This window comes from Somniosus microcephalus, chromosome 29 (genome assembly GCF_052327205.1).
Source record: "Somniosus microcephalus isolate GS21.2 chromosome 29, FLI_Smic_1.0, whole genome shotgun sequence".
Lineage (NCBI taxonomy): Eukaryota > Metazoa > Chordata > Chondrichthyes > Squaliformes > Somniosidae > Somniosus > Somniosus microcephalus.
This window is the reverse complement of record NC_141015.1, coordinates 39,365,531-39,387,972: the sequence shown is the minus strand read 5'-3', so window position 1 is coordinate 39,387,972 and position 22,442 is coordinate 39,365,531. Positions and strand designations below refer to the sequence as shown.

The 22,442-nt window shown below is 47.0% G+C and overlaps 1 protein-coding gene across 1 annotated transcript in view; it reads left to right on the top strand.

Annotated features, from left to right (window-relative positions):
• LOC147098678 (cadherin-23-like) overlaps window positions 1–22,442 on the top strand; it is a 54,030-nt gene that overhangs the window by 23,923 nt on the left and 7,665 nt on the right. The window contains exons 7-8 of the mRNA XM_085969992.1: window positions 12,172–12,279; window positions 21,028–21,217. Coding sequence (XP_085826118.1) covers window positions 12,172–12,279; window positions 21,028–21,217 — 298 coding nt within the window. The remainder of the gene's footprint in view (window positions 1–12,171; window positions 12,280–21,027; window positions 21,218–22,442) is intronic.

The window sequence follows — 22,442 nt, the reverse complement described above, 5'->3', positions numbered from 1 at the left end:
CTCCTGCGGGCGACCTTAGCGATACCGACCAACTTCCATTCGGAGGCTTGTACGTTGGGAGGTGCCAGCACTGTCATAGTGTTGGATCAACTAGAAACATAGAAACATAGAAGATAGGAGCAGGAGTAGGCCATTCGGCCCCTCGAGCCTGCTCCGCCATTCAATATGATCATGGCTGATCCAAATTCAGTACCCTGTCCCTGCTTTCTCCCCATACCCCTTGATCCCTTTAGCCTTAAGAAATATATCCAACTCCGTCTTGAATATATTTAATGAATTGGCCTCTACTGCCTTCTGTGGTAGAGAATTCCACAGGTTCACCACTCTCTGGGTGAAGAAATTCCTCCTCATTTCTGTCCTAAATGGCTTACCCCTTATCCTTAGACTGTGACCCCTGGTTCTGGACTCCCCGACCATCGGGAACATCCTTCCTGCATCTAGTCTGTCCAGTCCTGCCAGAATTTTATAAGTTTCAATGAGATCCCCTCTCATTCTTCTAAACTCCAGCGAGTATAAGCCCAATCGACCCAATCTCTCCTCATACGTCATTCCTGCCATCCCAGGTATCAGCCTCCTAATCAACTGTTAGTCAACCTCCTTCCTTCTGTGATCGCAAAATACTGCGGATGCTGGAAATACGAAATAACAACAGAAAACGCTGGAAAAACTCAGCAGGCCAGGGCAGCATCCATGGAGAGAGAAACAGGGTCAACGTTTCAGGTCGAAACCCTTCGTCAGGACTGAAAAAACACAGGCTCTTGCATTGTTCCACGGAAACCCAGCGTAAGCTCGAGGAACAGCACCTCATCTTCCGATTAGGCACTTTACAGCCTTCCGGACTCAATATCGAGTTCAACAATTTCAGATCATAACCTCGGCCCCCATTACATTTTTACTTTTTTATCCACACCTTTGTTTTGTGCCCTTCCCCCTTTTTCTCTCTCCCACATGGCAGCTGTCTCCCATTCTGCCAGCGCATTTCACACCTCATCTAGAGCCGTCTTTTGTCTCCACTAGTCCTATCACCATCTCGTCTGGTTTTGAATACCTCTTAATGTCTCTTCACTTCTCTTGTTCTTTCATCCCCATTTCCCAGCCCCCAAACTGGCCTTTTAATCTGTTTAATTTCCTGTGTTTTTTCAGTCCTGACGAAGGGTTTCGACCTGAAACGTTGACTCTCTTTCTCTCTCCACAGATGTTGCCTGGCCTGCTGAGTTTTTCCAGCATTTTCTGTTGTTATTTCCTTCCTTCTATGGTTCACAACAACACACTTCGAGTCAGCACGAGACACTTGATGGTGGAGTACACGGGACAAACTTTATTCATATACAGCAAGGTGATCAGTCTATACCGCACAAGAGAGTAGCTTTCGGCTGCTCTCTCTTTCGAGCTCTCCAACTCCATCCTCCTTTAGACACCCCAGTTTGCCTACATCTAAGGTACATTTCACAGATAAGACCTCATGATGTATCTGTTCTTGAATCCTATTTACATAAGCATTCTTACTTCAGAGATACTTTGCACAAACAAGACTTCCTGACCCATCTGTTCTTGGATCCTTTGAGGACTAGTTTCATTGGCAACTTATCTCCCTAAATATCCCCTCTATACCATAGTTAATTGATCCCTCTGCCTATGTTTATTACACTAGTCACTAAAGTTGTACATTAATCGCTCATGGTTGATGTCGCCCCAGTCACTTATTTCCTTGCACAAGAATTTCTTGTAGATAATAATCAGACATTTGGAGCAGAACATAACCTCACTGTTACCTGTTTATCTTCGAAAGCCTGTTGCCCCAAGATGCAAGGCAGTTTGGTTATTAACCCTTAACTCCCCCAAGGTGTCCAACACAGAGCAGCAATAAAAAGAAGAAACAGCTAACATCTGCCGGCAGCCCAAAAGCTGACTTGCCAGTGGTCCGCACTGCCGTTGGAAGGGGTCCTCATTCACTGCCAGTGCTTATCACGATTTCGGGCACACACTGCCCGATTTTCCAACCATTTCTTTGACTTTTAAGAATAAAAAGACCGTGTGTTGATATAAGGACCTCAACACAAACACTGCAACCTGTAGCTTACTTTTAGCTGAAGTTGTGGAGCTAAATGTGGCACATCAAAGTCCCACAAACAGATGGTTAAACCATGAGTTAATCTGTTAATTGCGTTGGCTGAGGGCAGAGCGCTGGCCAGGCCACCAGAAGAACTTCCTGCTCTTCTTTGAATAGTCCATTTGAGCAGGCAGACAAGGTGTTGGTTTAACGTCTCGGTGGACAGCCTGCTCCTTAAAACCGTGCCACCCTCCCTCAGTACTGCACTGGAAGTGTAAGCCTAGACGATGTGCTTAAGTCCTGTGGTGAGACATCAACTTCAAACCTTCTGAATCAGAGGTGCTACCAAGTGAATTTAGCGGGCATTAATTTGGAGTTGACTGTAAGAAAGTTCTTTAGGAGTTATATCTTAGGAGAAAAGTAGTATAGTGGGGTAATCAGCTCCTTAGCTGTCTCATGGTATTTCCCACCCTCCTGTATGCTTCAGAGACATGGACCATGTACAGCAGGCACCTCAAAGCACTGGAGAGGTACCACCAACAATGCCTCCCCAAGATCCTGCAAATCCATTGGCAGGATAGGCGCACCAATGTCAGTGTTCTCGCTCAGGCCAACATCCCCAGCATCGAAGCTTTGACCACGCTCGATCAGCTCCGATGGACGGGTCACATCGTCCGCATGCCCGATACGAAACTCCCAAAACAAGCGCTCTACTCGGAGCTCCGGCACAGCAAGCGAGCCCCAGGTGGGCAGAGGAAACGCTTCAAGGACACCCTCAAAGCCTCCTTGAAAAAGTGTAACATCCCCACCGACACCTGGGAATCCCTGGCCCAAGACCGCACAAAGTGGAGGAGAAGCATCCGGGAAGGCGCCGAACACCTCGAGTTTCTTCGCCGGGAGCAAGCGGAAGCCGAGCGCAAGGAGCGTACGTCAACCCAAGCACCCCACCCACCCGCCCCTTCAACCACCATCTGCCCCACCTGTGACAGAGACTGTCGGTCCCGCATTGGACTCATCAGTCACCTGAGAACTAATTTTTAGTATGGAAGCAAGTCAGCCTCGGTTCCAAGGGACTGCCCAAGAAGAAGACTGTCTGAGACTGGTAGTTGCAGAGGAGTTCCAGGTAGGTAGTACCTAGTTTAAGATGCCCGGCTCCCATTTGAGCTTCCTAGACCAGGAGCAAGCTCGCCAACAGCAGTTTCACAGCAACAAGAAAGTGGCAGTATAACTGCACCCAGAAAGAAAAACCATGAATTTTAGAAATCTGAAATAGAAATGGCAATACAGTCAACATCTGAAATGGAAAGCTAGATTATTTTAATATCCCACCTGAATAGTTTAATAGTTATAAACTGTATATTTCAAGCATTTTCTGTGAATGGAATGTGGTTTTCTCTCTTTGTACTCACCCCCTTGACCTCTTCATTATCAGATCTTGAGTGAACATTTATTTTAAATAGGCACATGACTCTGCGGGGAAATGCTTTCTCATCTCGAATCTTGCTCGAAGCTTTCTAGTTTTATCCTCCTGTCTATAATTCTGTGTTCACAGGCCAAATTAACTGATCAGCTTGGAGCCACGTTATCCACCCATCTCAGCATTTTACAAAATCCTCCATCAAAAAGTGCTCTCAATTATTATTTTCTTCAAAGTTTGGCGCTGAGACTCTCTTCTCCAACTTTTGTTCCCTCTATTGATGATGGAATTGACAGAAGTGCAGAGGCCTGCTTCCTCCGCTGTGCAACAAAGGCAGCTGAGTAACTTTACACTGTCAGTCAGTGGCTCAGTGGGCAGCACTCTCCCCTCTTGAGTCAGAAGGTCGTGGGTTCAAGTCCCACTCCAGAGACTTGAGCACAAAAATCCAGGCTGACACTCCCAGTGCAGTGCTGAGGAAGAAAGTGTTTGAAGACCAGGACCTCAAACCCGGCACTAAGCTCATGGTCTACAGGGCAGCAGTGATACCCGCCCTGCTGTATGCCTCAGAGACATGGACCATGCACAGCAGGCACCTCAAAGCACTGGAGAGGTACCACCAACGCTGCCTCCGCAAGTTCCTGCAAATCCAGTGTCTGCCCCACCTGTGACAGAGACTGTAGGTCCCACATTAGACTCATCAGTCACCTGCGAACTCATTTTTAATGTGGAAGCAAGTCATCCTCGGTTCCGAGGGACTGCCTAAGCTAAGCACTGTTGGAGGTGCCGTCTTTTGGATGGGACGATAAACCGAGGCCCCGTCTACCCTCTCAGGTGGACGCAAAAGATCCCACGGCACTATTTTTGAAGAAGAGCAGGGGAGTTCTCCCCAGGTGTCCTGGGGCCAATATTTGTCCCTCAGCCAACATAACAAAAACAGATTATCTGGTCATTATCACATTGCTGTTTATGGGAGCTTGCTGTGCACAAATTGGCTGCCACGTTTCCTACATTACAGCAGTGACTACACTTCAAAAAGTACTTCATTGGCTGTAAAGCGCTTTGGGACGTCCTGAGGTCATGAAAGGCGCTATATAAATGCAAGTCTTTCTTTTCCTAATGAATGTGTGCACCTTCAGTGCTTTGCCCAAAGCTTGCAAATGGTTTTCTTTTAACTGATGTGCGAGATACAGTAGTTTGCTCTTTCTCACTTTCCTGCTGGAGAAAGACCAGAACCGAGATTGACTAAACTTTGTTGTCACGGGAACCATTGTGAGGCTGGAGATAAACGACTTCAATCCAATCGGCTCCTGTCATTAAATTGTAGATCCTCTCCCGCAGTTTCTCTCCTCTGTCACGAGTAGCTCTGCTTGATAGAGTTTCAGGGTTGATATAATCTGTCAGAGCTTGGGCATTATTTTTGCTGCTAGGACCACAGAAGGATTTTGGCTTTTTAAGAGATAGTAATCACAAGGTCGTTTTGAGGGCATTGTGTCTCTTGGACAGGTATAGACAGATAGGTGAGCATTCCAGGAGAACCCAAGGCTGTCAACAAGGAGTAAACCAGAAACAGCAATCATATCTCTGATGAGTGTTAACAAGATTTAAGAGAAGACTGACGTGCATTTTGTAGCACCTTATCACATCTCTCAGATACATCTCAAAGCACTTCACCTACAATTAATGACTTTGAGCAGCAGCGACTACTCCGCAACAGGAGGAGCCCAGCTGTGTGTATCTGACGATTCCCTATTCGCGGAAAAATAAGATAGCGAGACGCTCACAGAACTGAACTGCGGAACGACCTTTTTTTAAAAAAAAAGTGTCAGCCGTGGCTCAGCGGGCGGTACTCTCGCCCCTGAGTCAGAAGGTCGTGGGGTCAAGTCCCACTCCAGAGACTCGAGCACATAATCCAGGCTGACACACCAGTGCAGTACTTGAGGGAGCGCCGCACTGCCAGAGGTGCCGTCTTTCGGATGAGACGTTAAACCGAGGCACCGTCTGCCATCTCAGGTGGATATAAAAGATCCCGTGGCCACTATTTCGAAGAAGAGCAGGGGAGTTCTCCCCGGTGTCCCGGCCAAAATTTATCCCTCAATCAGGATCACTGAAACAGATTGTCTGGTCATTATCGCATTGCTGTTTGTGGGAGCTTGCTGTGCGCAAATTGGCTGCCGCGTTTCCTACATTACAACAGTGACTACACTTCAAAAAGTACTTCATTGGCTGTAAAACACTTTGGGATGTCGTAAACTGTGCTATAGAAACTTAAGTCTCTTTTCTTCAATTTAATAATGTCACCCATAATGTAGGCAGATGCAGATGCACAACAGGGTCCACGAGCAGCAATGAGATTAATGACCAGTTCAGCTGTTTGTGGGGCAGTTGGATGAGAAATGAATTTTGGCCAGGGCACCAAGAATAGCCCTTGCTCTTCTTTGAATAATGTCATGCACCTTTAACACCCACCTGGACCAACAAAACAAACAGAGAGGATGCTGCTTTATGCCTCGTCTGAGGGACAGCACCTCTGACAATGCAGCACTACTTCAGCACTGCATCGGAATACCTGGTTAAACTTGGTGCTGAAGTCTTGGAATTGAGTTTGAACCCACAATCCGCTACGGCCTGAGTGCGACGTGGCAGACTGTCCTTTTGGGGTGGTGGTGGCGTAGTGATTATGTCACTAGACTAGTAAGCCAGAGGCTCAGTCCAAATGCTCTGAGGATATGGGTTCAAATCCCACCACGGCAGCTGGTGGAATTTAAATTCAATTCAATTTAATTCTGGAATTAAATGTTAGTCTTAGTAATGGCGACCATGATACCATTGTCAATTGTTGCAAAAACCCATCTGGTTCACTAATGTCCTTTAGGGAAGGAAATCTGCCGTCCTTACCTGGTCTGGCCTACATGTGACTCCAGACCCACAGCAATGTGGTTGACTCTTAATGCCCTCTGAAATGGCCTAGCAAGCCACTCAGTTGTAAACAACCGCTACGAAAAACAATAAGATGGACTGCAGCGGTTCAAGAAGGCGGCTCACCACCATCTTCTCAAGGGCAATTAGGGATGGGCACTAAATGCAGGCCTAGCCAGCGACGCCCACATCCCATCAATGAATAAAAAAATAAAGGTCAAAGAGATTCCCTGGAGCTTCTGAGTCCTGATGTGAATTTATTTCCTTCAGCCTACACAATTGGAATATATATTTTGTAAAATACATGCTGGGGCTATTTTGTGACTGATTTTGGACCTTTGGTGTTGCAGTTTCTTGTAGTTAACAGAACACAATCCACTCGAACATAAACTTGAGCAAGACTAAAATTACCATCAGGTCATGACCGATTCAGTGCAAGTTAATCAGTCGCTTATTTGCAAACCCAAAGATTAGCAATCCAAGGCTACAGAGCATTAACGCATTGCTGTGCAGCACGGTAGAGAGATAGGACGCAAGATCTGTCACGTAAACATCACGGGGAGGCGGCGGCGAAGGGGTCATTTTCAACTTTGCTGCCTGGATGGTAATTCATCCAAGGTGGTATCAGCAATAGGTTCCCAGTTGGTAGCACACTCGCCTCTGGGTCAGAAGTCTGTGGATTTACGTCCCACACCAGGGCTTGAGCTCACAGTATAGGCTGACATTTCAGTGCCGTACTGAGGGAGAGCTGGTGTGTTCTAAGTGCTGCTCTTTGCAATGAGGTCCCATTTGCCTGTGTAACCCCTTCACGGTTCTCTAGATATATGTGAGATGTGGCCTCTGTTGTAGACAGTATTCTATAGTCCAGTAAGGAGATCACTACTACAATGGCTTAATTCTAACTATCTTACTTTATAGTTTTAACATCAGACAGTATAAGAAGATTACAGGTCAATGAACTAAATTAGACATTTGCATACATTAGAATGACTAGACATAATAAACATACATTCTCCATTTACATGGATTCAAAGGACTGTCCCTGTGTCCAAATTCGAGTGCACTCTTTCGTTGGCGCGCTTAAGTTGGAGCTCGTGGTATGTATAATGTCTGCAAGACTTACGACTCCGAACCCCTTCGTTGAATTCTCTTCACGATCACTGAATCCCACTTTGAGTTCTGGATGCAGAGCACACAGCAGCAGCTGGAGTTGGTGACTCTCTCTCTCTCTGCAGCTTTTCCAAGTAGATCCCCATCAGCACGAGGCAAGCAGCGCTCCCCAGACCTCTGCCTTGCAGATCTGGGTTCAGACGACGATCCCCCGGTACTGGTGACTTGCAGCCAGCCAGTTCAGGATGCAGTGCTACTAATACGAAGGGCGGCGGCCGAGTTTGGAAGCCCGGGACGGGATGCGGCAGCCATTTGCCTCCTGAGCCCTCTTTTCAGAGCTCCTGCCCTCTCCTCTTCCAGTCGCTCTCTGCAGCTTTTCCCGCTCGAAAAACCCGACTCCACCCCTTCCTCCTGGGGTTTCTGCCTGGAGACAGCGCAGCCTCACTGTCTGCAACAGTTGATACTGGTGCAGAATTATGGAAAGTCTGCTCTTAGTCACATTGTGTCCTTAAAAGTTCTTGCCATACCTTCGCATGGCAACTTTAACCCAGGGATTTATAACAATGATAATACAGTGTCTAAGTTAAAGATTGATAACCATACTTAGCGTACATAACATTTCCAGTGGGTATTACATCTGCATCAGCTTCAGGCGGCCACTGAAGATGTCACTGTAATAACAACAGAGAAAAAGCTGGAAAAACTCAGCAGGCCAGGCAACATCCGTGGAGAGAGAAACAAAGTCAACGTTTCAGGTCGAGGACCCTTCGTCAGAACTGAGAAAAAAAGCAGGAAATGAAACGGATGAAAAAGCGAGTTTGGTGGCTGGGGAATGGGGGAGGGGATGAAAGAACAAAAGGGAAGGTCTGTGTGAGGTGAAGAGACATCAAGAGATATTCAAGGCAAGACAAGACGGTAATAGGACAGGTTAAGAAACAAAGGATGGCTCTAGATGAAGTGTGAAATGCGCTGGCAGAGTGAAAGATCTCATTGTGAAGAAGAGCAGGGAGATTTCCTGGTGCCCTGTTCAAAACATTCCTGCCTCAACCAGAGAGAGCTATCAGACTAATTGGTTCTTTATTGTGGGATATTGCTGGTGCGCACTGGCTGAAGTAGTTGCCTACATAATGGGCCAGAAATTCCAGAACGGGGCTTGCAGCGCGTGCAAGCCCCGTATTTGCACTTACCCCGCGCGCTCCTGCCGATCAGCTCCAGGGACGCCTGCACTTCCAGAAACTGAAGCAAGAATCCCGGGCAGCGTATGACGTCACGCCGCCCAGGAGCGCAGCCAGCACGGACCCAGGAGCGTGCAGTGTAAGTGAGACACGCCCCTTGAGGTCTCAGTTTCACTGGACACGCCCCCAATGTTTCTGTCAAGCTGCTTTGCTTTTTTACATGCAAAGCAGCAGTTTAAATAGGTTTTTGGAAGTTTTTTGAAGATTTTGGTAACTTTTATAAACTTTTTAAAATGTTTACATTATTTTGAGTAATCTGAAGTAGTTTTAAAGAGAATTAAAGCAATTTAAAGACTTTTAAAAGCCCTAAAAGAATTTTTTTAATTCCATTTATTTATTTAGCAATGTCGTCGTCATACGTGTCTTCACACTGTTCCCTTTGGGGAACTGTATGAAGTGGTGGAAGGATTTATGGCCGTGATTAACGCTCATTCCGTGACCGTAACCATCTTTGAACCAGCCATTAGGGCGGTTAGTCCTATGGCGGGAGGGTTTTACGGGCTCCCACAAGCTATACAAGGAGGGGGGGCCACCCACACCCACGGACGTAAATATCCCACTGGATGTCAACCCAGAATTTAGAGCCGGAGCTCCGACTCCACTTGCCGGAACTGTCTGGAGCGGGGTTCGAAACCCTACCCTGATCTGGCCCAGCGGCGGGGATCCTACCGCTATGACAAAGGCCCAATCCGATTAGCAACGTGAAATGGCAGCATAGGGCTCCAGTCACGGGGAGGGAAAAGGCGCAGGAAACGTATGGGTGTCACCTTTTGTGCGGAGTGGGCCTTTTGCGTAGCAGTAAGCATCCCCGCCGCTGGGCCAGAAGGAGTAGGGTTTTGAACCCCACTCCAGACAGTCCCGGCAAGTGGAGTCGGAGCTCCAACTTTAAATTCTGGGTGGACATCCAGCGGGATACTTGCGTCCGTGGGTGTTGGTGGCCGCCCCCCCCCCCCCCCCCAGATGGGTTGTGGGAGCCCGTAAAACCCTCCCGCCATAGGACTAACCACCCTAATGGCTGGTTCAAAGATGGTTACGGTCACGGAATGAGCGTTAATCACGGCCATAAATCCTTCCACCACTTCATACAGTTCCCCAAAGGGAACAGTGTGAGGATACGTCCGATGATGACCTCTTGCGCAATGCACCTCCTTGGACCCTCAGTCGCAGGTGCGAGGGGGCAAGTGGTGCAAGTGTTAAATTTTTTATTTTATTGACATGTAAAATGTTGGCCCAATAATTCCCTTCCAAATGCGCTAGTACGGTCGGGGTACTTACGCATCTGGCCGGATGAAATGCCGGTTTTCAGCATGCACAGTGCATGTGGGGAAAACTGGCATTTCCTGTCCTCTGAACGAAGGGGTTCAGAGGCAGAACGCGTGCGACTGCACATGCAGCGCGTGCGCAGTATAATTCGCCGCTTTCATTAATGCTTTCAGTGAGGTCCAGTCATTACAACTTACACATGAAAAAAGCATGGGTACAGTTGCTACAGAGGCTGCGGAGGAAGATATTTCTTATCGTGGAGCTTCTGAAAGTATGTATGTCTGTATATATTCCTTTGCGTGTTATGTATATATTCCTTTACTTATGTGTATGAATGTATTATTTAATTATGACTTTCAGAGAAAGTAACTTATTGGAAAATCATAATTAAAAACATACATTCATAGTAAAGGAATATAAAACATACATACATATACGTAAAGGAATATATGTGGACATACATACATAACTCATTCTCACATTCCATTCACACAGCCACAATTGCTCCTTCTACCTACCGTTCTGAAAACCCTTAAAAAAAAAAAAAAATTTTAACTTTAAAACTTACTTAAAATTTCTTAAAATAACTTCCCTCCCTTTCCCAAACAAAAATATTGCATTTCAAAAGCTCCCCGATAAAATATATCTTCCTCCGCAGCCAATGAACCACTTTACACTTGCTTTTTTTCAGTGTAAGTTCTGAGGACTTACCCTCACGGATTTCATGAATGAAATCCACGAAGTTCACTGTGCAAGCGCTGCCTGTGCAGTTGCACGCGCTCGAGGTCTGGAAATGCCGGCGTTCCCCGCATGCGCTGTTCCTGCTGAACGCCGGCATTTCCAACGGCCAGAAGCGTGAGTACCCCGAGCGCACTCACGCTTCTGGCCTGGAATTTCTCGCCCAATAACACTCTGCACGCCAACAGTGATGCATTGTTGAAGCACTTTGAGATGTCTCAATGAATTGACAAGGCATTGTGTAAATGTTCCAACGCACTCCTGGCCGGCCTCCCATCTTCCACCCTCCATAAACTTAAGCTCATCCAAAACTCTGCTGCCCGTGTCCTAACTCGCCCTAACTCGCACCAAGTCCCGTTCGCCCATCACCCCAGTGCTCGCTGACTTACATTGGCTCCCGGTTAAGCAACGCTTCGATTTTAAAATTCTCATCCTTGTTTTCAGTTCCCTCCATGGCCTCGCCCCCCCCCCCACCCCCCCGCCCTATCTCTGTAACCTCCTCCAGCCCCACAACCCCCGAGATCTCTGCGCTCCTCCGATTCTGGCCCTTTTGCGCATCCCCTGATTTTAATCGCTCAACCATTGGCAGCCGTGCTTTCAGCTGCCTGGGCCATAAGCTCTGGAATTCCCTCCCTACAACTCCGCATCTCCACCGCTCTTTCCTCCTTTAATATGCTTCTTAAAACCTACCTCTTTGACCAAGCTTTTGGTCATCTGCCCTAATATCTCCTTATGTGGCTCGGTGTCAAATTTTGTTTGATAATCGCTCCTGTGAAGCGCCGCGGGACGTTTTACTACGTTAAAGGCGCTATATAAATACAAGTTGCTGCTGTTTCTGGAACACGTTGGTGCTTCCGTGCAGTATGCCACTGAATGGCAAGTTGCAATTGACAAGCGAACGGCGGGTTTTCTGCGGAGTCGAGGAGACCGAGAAGGTTGGCGAATTGATGTTCGCTTGCTAACTGTGATTCAACAGCAACATTGATGGAAGTCTTGGGAATAGGTTGACCAGGTAATCTGTCAGTCAGGTAATGATGTGAAAATTGCTGAAGTAGAGAAGAAGGGTTCAAAATAAAATGAGGTCTTAGATATTTTCCCTGGCGTGCCACAATACCAAGATTATTTGACGATGACAAAAGGTCATCGACCTGAAACGTTAACTCTGTTTCTCTCTCCACGGATGCTGCCCAACCTGCTGAATATTTCCAGCATTTCACGTTTTTATACCAAGATTATTCCCTTTTCCGCCCCACCATTATTATTTTTCCTGCTTCACTTTAATACAAGAGTAAAATGTAAAGTTTGAAAGGGAATGACGAGGTTAGGAGTCCGGGACAGAACAATACAAATATAACTTTCAAAAGGGGTTAAGTAACCGAGCGATTGTCTCTTTCTAATAGCTGATGCTTTGATGATTTAAGACATTTTGTGAACTGTTTCAGGTGAATATAACTCTACTTGACATAAATGATAATCGCCCGGTTTGGAAGGATGAGCCGTACTTGGTCAACGTGGTTGAAATGTCGCCAATTGACACAGATGTCATCACTGTAAGTATTTTGGTGTTTCCACAATGAGTATACGAGTGCCTGAATCTGCTCTTGAAAGCACGTCAGTGCGATCTCCGATGTGTTTCAGCTTTGATGCACGTGTGCCCCCAAAACACCAGCGCAGCTTCATAACTGAAGGCAGCATTTGACTTGGTGCGTGCTAGTCTAACACTTCATTAAGGGCGGACTGAAATGATCCAGAAAAATATAAAGTAGTAGGTAGAAAGGTGGCTGACCCTGGCAGGGTCCGACTTGCAGCATCTTCCGATGGCCAGAGATGGATTATCACAACACCTGTGCGTATCTTCCATTGTCCAACCTCAGGCCAGCCTTTGTCTAACCACAGCCTTGCAATCAAAGGAACATGCAATGCCGAAAGGCCTGGGGTGAAGATTTCCACTGGTTGCTGACGTAAGAAAACTACTAGACACTTGGTCTAAGCGTTAAACAAAGCTTTAATCAACTGTTTACAACATGGAGGTCTAGTTGTGTCCTTCACTAGTTCCTGTTAAGAATGTCCTGCGCAAGCTGGGCCTGTGCCCAAGTATTTATACTCTCCCTGGACAGCGCCACCCGCAGGCCGCTCAGTATTATTTCATAAGTCTTTCTTTCATGAATGACTGATTCATGTCGGTTGCTATGTGTTAACAACGTCAAACAGGTCCTTTTAGACACTTTCATAATCATAATTTTCTGTCCGTTAACCAATCCTCTATCCATTGCTAATACATTACCCTCAACCTCATGAGCCCTTTTCTTGTGTAGCAACCTTTTATGTGGCAACTTACGAATTCCTTTTGGAAATCCAAATATACGACATCCACTTTCCCCACTTGCCTGGATGAGTGCAGCTCCAACAACACTCAAGAAGCTCGACACCATCCAGGACAAAGCAGCCCGCTTGATCGGCACCCCATCCACCACCTTAAACATTCACTCCCTCCACCACTGGCGCACCGTGGCTGCAGTGTCTACCATCTACAAGATGCACAGCAGCAACTCGCCAAGGCTTCTTCGGCAGCACCTCCCAAACCCGCGACCTCTACTACCTAGAAGGACAAGGGCAGCAGGCGCATGGGAACACCACCACCTCCAAGTTCCCATCCCAAGTCACATACCATCCTGACTTGGAAATATATCGGCCGATCCTTCATTGTCGCGGGGTCAAAATCCTGGAAATCCCTCCCTAACAGCACTGTGGGAGCACGTTCACCACACGGACTGCAGCGGTTCGAGAAGGTGGCTCACCACCACCTTCTCGAGGGCAATTAGGGATGGGCAATAAATACTGGCCTTGCCAGCGACACCCACATCCCATAAAAATGAATTTTTTAAAAATCCACTGGTTCATCCGTTATCCACCCTGCTAGACCAACATTGTCCCTCAATCAAAACCATCTAAAACGGATGAACTGGTCATTCACCTCGTTGCTACTGGTGAGGTCTTGCTGTGCGCTCGATGGTTGCTGTATTTCTCTACAGAACAGTAGTCACCCCTTTTCATTCATTGTTTGTGAAGCAGTATGAGGTTGTTTCTGAGAGATGTGACAAGGTGCTTTATTAATGAAAGTGTTATATACTTGTGTGTAAACATGCTTCCTGACAGATTGTTACTTCTCCCCTTTTCCTTGTGAAAGAGCAATGACAAAATTTATTGCACGGCAGTTTATTGGGATTTAATGTACTCAGTGCATGTTACAAGATGAGTGCTTTGTAAATGCTATCAGTGTTTTAAAGTCAGTGTTGGGTAGGTTTGAATTAAATACACTGCTTGGCTTGCAGTGAGAACTCCCAGCATCTGAATTATTGATTGCATATCCCCATGGTGTGCAGCAGTACACGCACAACCGAGGTGTCTGTGTTGTCTAGACAAAAAATAATTGAACAATTAAATATCATAACACATCTATGATTCTGCTCCTGCCAGTGTTGGCGGAAGCTGGTCTAGGAATGGCCACATTCTCACGGTGGAGCAATTAAACTGAGAGTTGGAATCGCCTTGTGCAACAAGCCATCACAAAGCGAGTTGCTTATTACGGCGGAGTGAGAATTCATTATGACAGCTAATTTCCTTGATACTTCTGCTGAAGCAGAACCTCGCAGCTACGGAATTTGACAGGTCTGAGAGTCTGGGACGATACAATTTTTTGTTAACCCGCCATTGCATGGTGTTTATAAACAAGCTGTTCGAGGGCGAGGTTATCCGTGTCATAGTGAGTTACGTTGACTGAAAGAAGGACTTGCATTTATTTAGTTCCTTATCTTGTCTCTCATAAACATCCTCACAAATCCATTACTTTGAAGTGCAGTCGTTATGTGGACAAATGCAGCAACCATTTTGCACACAGCAAGACCCCACAAACACTAAGATGGTCAGTGTTATAAATCTCATCATTCATCAAGAAACTACTCATGAAATAACGCTGGACGGCCAGCTGGTGGCGCCGTCCAAGGAGTATAAATACTTGGGCGTGGGCCCAGCTTGCACAGGGACATTTTGTAAGACAAGGAACTAGTGAAGTACAACTAGACCGCCATGTTCTGAAACAAGTTGACTAAAGCCTTGCTTTATGCTCAAAGCAAGTGCATAGTGAGTTTTATTACGTCAGTCAGTTCATCTTTTTTTGGTGGTGTTGGTTATGACAACATGACTACTCCCTCTGAGCATCCAACTGAACCAGCAGACCGGGCCTGAGCTTAACATCCCAACTGAGGTCTGGCACCTCCGACAATTCAGAGCATCAACCGAGATTATGTGCTCAGATCCTGGAGTGGGACTTCAATCCAGAACCTTTGAACTCAACAGCAACAACGACTTGCATTTATATAGCGCCTTTAATGTAGTAAAACGTCCCAAGGCGCTGCACAGGAGCGATTATCAATCAAACTTTGGTACCAAGCCAAAGAAGGAGATATTAGGACAGATGACCGAGGTAAGGAGCATCTTAAAGGAGAAGAGAGAGGCGGAGAGGTTTAGGGAGGGAATTCCAGAGCTCAGGGCCCAGGCAGCTGAAGGCACGGCCGCCAATGGTGGAGCGATTATAATCGGATGTACAAGAGGCCAGAATTGGAGGAACGCAGAGATCTCGAGGGGGTGGGGGGGTTGTAGGGCTGGAGGAGGTTACAGAGATAGGGAGGGGCGAGGGCCATGGTAGGATTTGAAAGCCAGGATGAGAATTTTAAAATCAAGGTATTGCCAGACCAGGAACCAATGTAGGTCAGCGAGCACAGGGGTGATGGGCGAACGTTCCCTGTAATTTTTTTTTTGGTGCGCGGCCCCTTTAACGGGCTGTGCGGCCCATTCAATTCCTCGCGCATACGCGGTTATTTCAGTTGCAAAGCTATTGAGCGGCCTGCGCGGGACCTCAACGTCGCTGCACAGCTTAACGAGAACATTGGTGGGCGGGTGAACGAGACTTGGTGCGAGTTAGGATGCGGGCAGCAGAGTTTTGGATGAGCACAAGTTTATGTAGGGTGGAGGCTGGGTGGCCGGCCGGGGGAGCATCGGAATAGTCGAGTCTAAAAGAGGTAGGGTTACCACCAACTGAGCCAAGCTGACTGGAGACTGTGTACTGTCATCACTAACTGTCTCACCAACGTTCAATAAAAGGGGCCAGTTTGAAGAAGTGAAGACTGTATGATACTCTTACTAGATTGAGACCCCCGAGGTAGAATTGAAGAGATGGTTTCTGTTACTTTCTATAACTGAGATGGCACATTGAAGCGCCAAAGGACAGGAGTCAGGAACGTAGGTTCCATTCCCTCCTGCCACTTTGGAAGTCTCAGAGAGGGAGAGTCATTCCCTGGGCTGCCGCATCTCTCTGAGCCACCAGCTGAAGAGAGATGTTGGTGGAAAGCTGGAAGAGTTTGAGCCACGTGATGTTGGAGCTGCAGGTACCATCTGATCAGAGGAGATGGGAGGTAACAGAGTGACCCTTAACCTCACGCAAATCTAAGTAACATTGGGTTTAACCTGCAGTATGACAGAGGACCCTGCAGGAGCCATTTTGAAAATAAGTCACAATTTATTGTGGGCTGTAATCTGCATCAATTTACAGCACGCAAATTAATTTTACTGAGAAGTATTTTATAATGCGACTGATCTCTCATGCCTGCTGAGGCAGAGGCGGACTGGGGCGATGTTACGGAGGTGGTGGAGGGAGAGCTTGGGTTTGTCTGGAATGTAACTTCAGTGCCATGAACCTGGTTTAAGCGTACTCTGGGGGTGTTGGACCCTTTCATTTCTGGTTTACTTCCTTTCACCGTTTTTTCATCTTCTCCCCGGCGTCCTTCGGTGTTCTGGGATAGCTACCATCTGGACCACTTTTCCACGTTCAATCTCATTAACCTTTTTTATTTAATACACTTACCCTCTGAGTATTTACCTTCAGCAATAACTCTTCGAGATCTCTGTAAAAAAAAAATTTTTAATGGGCAAAGTACCCATTTAGTACCTCTGTCGTTCCTTCGTTCTCAAGCAATTTGTCTTTAAGCAGTCCCACCACTTATTTTGTGCACTTATAAAAGCTTATCTTTTTTTTTCTTTTTTTGTTGACTGTCGATCTTTTTTCAAACCATCCTCATTTTCTCCCTTCTTGCACTTTGTATATTTCTTCTAGTTTTCTTCGATATCATGCCCTCTATATTTGTCAAATGCCTCTTTGTGAAACCTCATTTTCAGTCTAATTCCTCTCTCTCTCTCTCGTTCTCTCTGCCCCATCGACCCCTGTGTCATTGATGCAGCCCTTTGCCCCGAGTTGGAATGTATTTAACCGCCTTGGAGGCGGTGCAATGAAGGTTCACTAGATTGGTTCCTGGGATGAGAGGGTTGTCCTATGATGAGCGGCTACAGGGCATTCTTAAGGGGGAGGGTGAGCAGGCAGAGGTCGTGGTCCACATTGGGACCAACGACATAGGTAGGAAGGGGGATGAGGTCCTGCATCAAGAATTTAGGGAGCTAGGTAACAGATTAAAGAGCAGGACCTCAAAGGTTGTAATCTCTGGATTACTCCCAGTGCCACGTGCTAGTGAGTATAGGAATAGGAGGATAGAGCAGATGAATGCGTGGCTAAAGAGTTGGTGTAGGAGGGAGGGTTTTACTTTCCTGGATCACTGGGCCTGCTTCTGGGAAAGGTGGGACTTGTACAAGTCGGACGAGTTGCACCTGAACCAGAGCGGGACAAATATCCTTGCGGGGAGGTTTGCTAGCACTGTTGGGGGGGGTTTAAACTAACTTGGCAGGGGGATGGGATACAGAGGGGAGCTGAAATAGGGGGTGATGTGCTGCCAATTATAGAGAAAAAAAACAAGTCAGCTTGGTAGACAGGGCAAATATATAAGGGCGAGGCTGGATGGCATCTATTTTAATGCAAGGAGTCTTGCAAATAAGGTGGATGAACTGAAGGTGTTGATAAACACATGGGAGTATGATATTGTTGCTATCACGGAGACATGGTTGAGGGAGGGGCAAGACTGGCAGCTCAATATTCCAGGGTACAGAATCTTCAGGCGAGACAGAGGGGGAGGTATAAGAGGAGGGGGTGTCGCAATATTAATTAAGGAGTCAATTACTGCAGTAAGGAGGGATGATATATTAGCAGGTTCCTCTAATGAGGCCATATGGGTGGAGCTTAAAAACAAAAAGGGGGCAAGCACTTTGCTGGGAGTGTACTATAGGCCTCCAAACAGTCAGGGGGAGATAGAGGAACAGATATGTAGGCAAATCTCAGAGAAATGTGCAAATAATAGGGTAATAATAATGGGGGATTTCAACTTCCCCAATATTAACTGGGATAGTCAGAGTGTGAAAGGCTCAGAGGGTGTAGAATTCTTAAAGTGCATCCAGGAGAGCTTTTTGAGCCAGCATGTAGAAAGCCCTACAAGAGAGGGGGCGGTACTGGACCTAATTCTAGGGAATGTGGCCGGCCAAGTGGAAAAAGTGCTGGTAGGTGAGCACTTTGGTGACAGTGACCATAATATGGTGAGAGTTAAGGTGGCCATGGAAAAGGACAGGGATGGGCCGGAAATAAAGGTTCTAAATTGGGGGAAGGCCGATTTTAATAGGATAAGGCAGGATCTGGCCAAAATGGACTGGGATCAGCTACTTGTAGGAAAATCCGCATCGGAGCAATGGGAGGCTTTCAGAAGGGAGATTGAGATCATACAATGGCAACATGTTCCCGTAAAGGTCAAGGGTGGTTCCAAAAACCACAGGGAACCTTGGATGTCAGGGGATATACGAGAATGGATTAGGAAAAAAAGGAGGGCTTTTGGCAGATACAAAAGGCTAAAGACGGAGGAAGCCCTAGAGGAGTACAAAAAGTTCAGGGGGATACTTAAAAAAGAAATTAGGAGATCAAGGAGGGGCCATGAAATAACACTGGTGAGCAAAATAAAGGAAAATCCTAAGATGTTTTATAAGTATATTAAGGGTAAGAGGATAACTAGGGAAAAAATAGGGCCCATTAGGGACAAAAGTGGCAATCTGTGTGTGGAGCCGGAAGATGTAGGAGGGGTTCTAAATGAATTTTTTGCATCTGTTTTCACTATGGAGAAGGACGATGTAGACATAGAAATAGGGCGGGGGGACTGTGATATGCTCGAACATATTAACATCGAGAGGGAGGAGGTATTGGCGGTTTTAGCAGGCCTAAAAATGGATAAATCCCCAGGCCCGGACGAAATGTATCCCAGGCTGCTGTGTGAGGCAAAGGAAGAGATTGCGGGGGCTCTAACACATATATTCAGGACCTCTCTGGCCACAGGGGATGTACCAGAGGACTGGAGAACCGCTAATGTAGTACCATTATTCAAGAAGGGAAGTAGGGAAAAACCGGGGAACTACAGGCCAGTGAGCCTAACATCAGTGGTAGGAAAATTATTGGAAAAAATTCTGAGGGACAAAATTAGTCTCCACTTGGAGAGGCAAGGATTAATCAGGGATAGTCAACATGGCTTTGTCAAGGGAAGATCATGTCTGACTAATTTGATTGAATTTTTTGAGGGGGTGACTAGGTGTGTGGATGAGGGTAACGCAGTGGATGTGGTATACATGGATTTCAGTAAGGCCTTCGATAAAGTCCCGCACAGGAGACTGGTCAAGAAGGTAAGAGCCCATGGAATCCAGGGTGCCTTGGCACATTGGATACAAAACTGGCTTAGTGGCAGAAGGCAGAGGGTGATGGTCGAAGGTTGTTTTTGTGACTGGAAGCCTGTGGCCAGTGGGGTACCACAGGGATCGGTGCTGGGTCCATTGCTGTTTGTGGTCTACATTAATGACTTGGATATGAATGTAAAAGGTGTGATCAGTAAGTTCGCGGATGATAGAAAAATTGGTAGGGTGGTAAATAGCGAGGAGGGTAGCCTCAGTCTGCAGGACGATATAGATGGGTTGGTCAGATGGGCGGAACAGTGGCAAATGGAATTTAACCCGGAAAAGTGCGAGGTGATGCACTTTGGGGGGACTAACAAGGCAAGGGAATACACTATGAATGGTAAGACCCTAGGCAAGACGGAGGGTCAGAAGGATCTGGGTGTGCAAGTACACAGATCCCTGAAGGCGGCGGAACAGGTGGATAAGGTGGTAAAAAAGGCATATGGGATACTTGCCTTCATTAGCCGAGGCATAGAATTTCAGAGCAAGGAGGTTATGATGGAGCTGTATAAAACACTGGTTAGGCCACAGCTGGAATACTGTGTGCAGTTCTGGTCGCCACACTACAGGAAGGATGTGAACGCTTTGGAGAGGGTGCAGAGGAGATTCACCAGGATGTTACCAGGGCTGGAGCGCTTCAGCTATGAAGAGAGACTGGGCAGATTGGGTTTGTTTTCCTTGGAGCAGAGGAGGCTGAGGGGGGACATGATTGAGGTGTACAAAATTATGAGGGGCATAGATAGGATGGATACTGAGGAGCTTTTTCCCTTAGTAGAAGGGTCAATAACTAGGGGGCATAGATTCAAGGTAAAGGGCGGGAGGTTTAGAGGGGATTTGAGAAAGAACTTTTTCACCCAGAGGGTGGTTGGAGTCTGGAACTCACTGCCTGAAAGGGTTGTGGAGGCAGGAACCCTCACAACATTTAAGAAGCATTTGGATGAGCACTTGAAATGCCATAGCATACAAGGCTACGGACCAAATGCTGGAATATGGGATTAGATTAGACAGGGCTTGATGGCCGGCGCGGACACGATGGGCCGAAGGACCTCTATCCGTGCTGTATAACTCTATGACTCTATGAGATTGTATACAATGGACCTATACTCTCTGGAGTTTAGAAGAATGAGAGGTGATCTCATTGGACCATATAAAATTCGGAAGGGGATTGACAGGGTAGATGCTGAGAGGCTGTTTTCCCCTGGCTGGAGTGTCTAAAACTAGGGGGCACAGTCTCAGGATAAAGGGTCGGCCATTTAAGACTGAGATGAGGAGGAATTTCTTCACTCAGAGGGTTGTGAATCTTTGGAATTCTCTGCCCCAGAGGGCTGTGAATGCTGAGTCTTTGAGTATATTCAAGGCTGAGATCAATAGATTTTTGGACTCTAGGGGAATCAAGGGATATGGGGATCGGGCGGGAAAGTGGAGTTGAGGTCGATGATCAGCCATGATCCTATTGAATGGCGGAGCAGGCACGAGGGGCCGTATGGCCGACTCCTGTTCTTATTTCTTATGTTACTGATCCATCTTGTATTTAACTATCTTCCGCTGTTAAGTAAAGAGACTCGATAATGCCACCAATTGTCCACCGTCCACAGGTGTCGGCCTTTGACCCAGACTCGGCTGAGAATGGCTCTGTGGTGTACACCATCAACCCTCCCAATCCATTCTATCAAATTAATAGAACGACTGGGAAGATCCGCACATCTGGAGCAGTGTTGGACCGAGAGAACACGGACGCCAGGGATGCAGAAATGATGAGGAAAATCATTGTATCAGTCACCGACCGTGAGTAATTGGCCATCTCATTAAGCAATTAAGACATGGTATCGCGCTTCCCAGTACTTGCCTTCCAGTATTCACTCCAAGGACTTGGGCTGGATTTTGATACTGGAGGTGTGTAGGAGGCTGGACTACAACTTTCGGTGATGTAGTCCCGCCTCCATCGAGTTGTGGCCAACCCACGCAATTTTCACTTGATTGACCTTGTTGAGCCCGTCCAGCGGGCTCAGCAGGCCAATTAAGGGCCACCCGGCAACAGGTCACGTCACAGATTGAAATTTCATCTGTTAAGAGCTTTTGACAGATGAAATATCAGCGTTTGACAGCTGTTTGAAGCTGTCAAACACTGACAATCTGTACCCCAAGTTAATTCCTTCCTCTCAGGCTGATTTAGAGATCTCCCCGGAACAGAAAGCTGAATGCTGCAACTTTTGACAGCTCGTGGCTATTCTGCTTTCTGTGCCGGTGAGATGAGGGACTCCCGAGACCTGAAGGAAGGAAGGCTGTAAAGGGAAGTAAAACTTCTTTAAACACTTTACACACACCAAACACACTTACCTCTGCACTCATGCAGCCATCACTCACCTGAACACCGGACATCTCGAACACTCCAAACCCTTCAGCCCGACAGTCCGCCTCGCTAACTTGGCGTGGTTTGGAGCCGTCGGGAATCCCACACTTCAGCAATAAAAATAGGGATTAGGCTAAAAACTGCCTGATAACTACCTGTTAACAGGCAGTTAATTGGCACTAATCCCCTTCCCGCCTCGGGGAGGCGGCTCCCAGCACAGGGCGGGTATCCGCCTCCTGGGAAACTGGTATGGAGGCGGGATGGGGGCAGGATGGGTTCGTGCCCCCCCCCCCCCCCGATTTCGAGATTTTAACCCCCACACGCCTCCAATCCCAACTCCACGGCCCAATGAAAATCGTGCCCTTCATGTCCGTTTTGCTCATTAATACAAAAGGCGTGGTCTTACTGAAGGGTTTACGTGACGTTGTAAACGGAGTGTGAAGCTCAGAAGCCTTGTGTTGGCTGATTGAACCCTCTGAATGAGATTAGTCCTCGATCAGCAATGATTTGCCTGGTGCGCTCACAAATAACGGAACACTTCGAGGTAGTTTACAGGACGGAGGGAAGAAGTCGGGGGACCAAGAGCCGATGACCATAGTCGTGGTCAAGGAGTTTTGAAGATGGGGGAAGACTTGGCAAAAGGTGTCCAGGTAATGAATT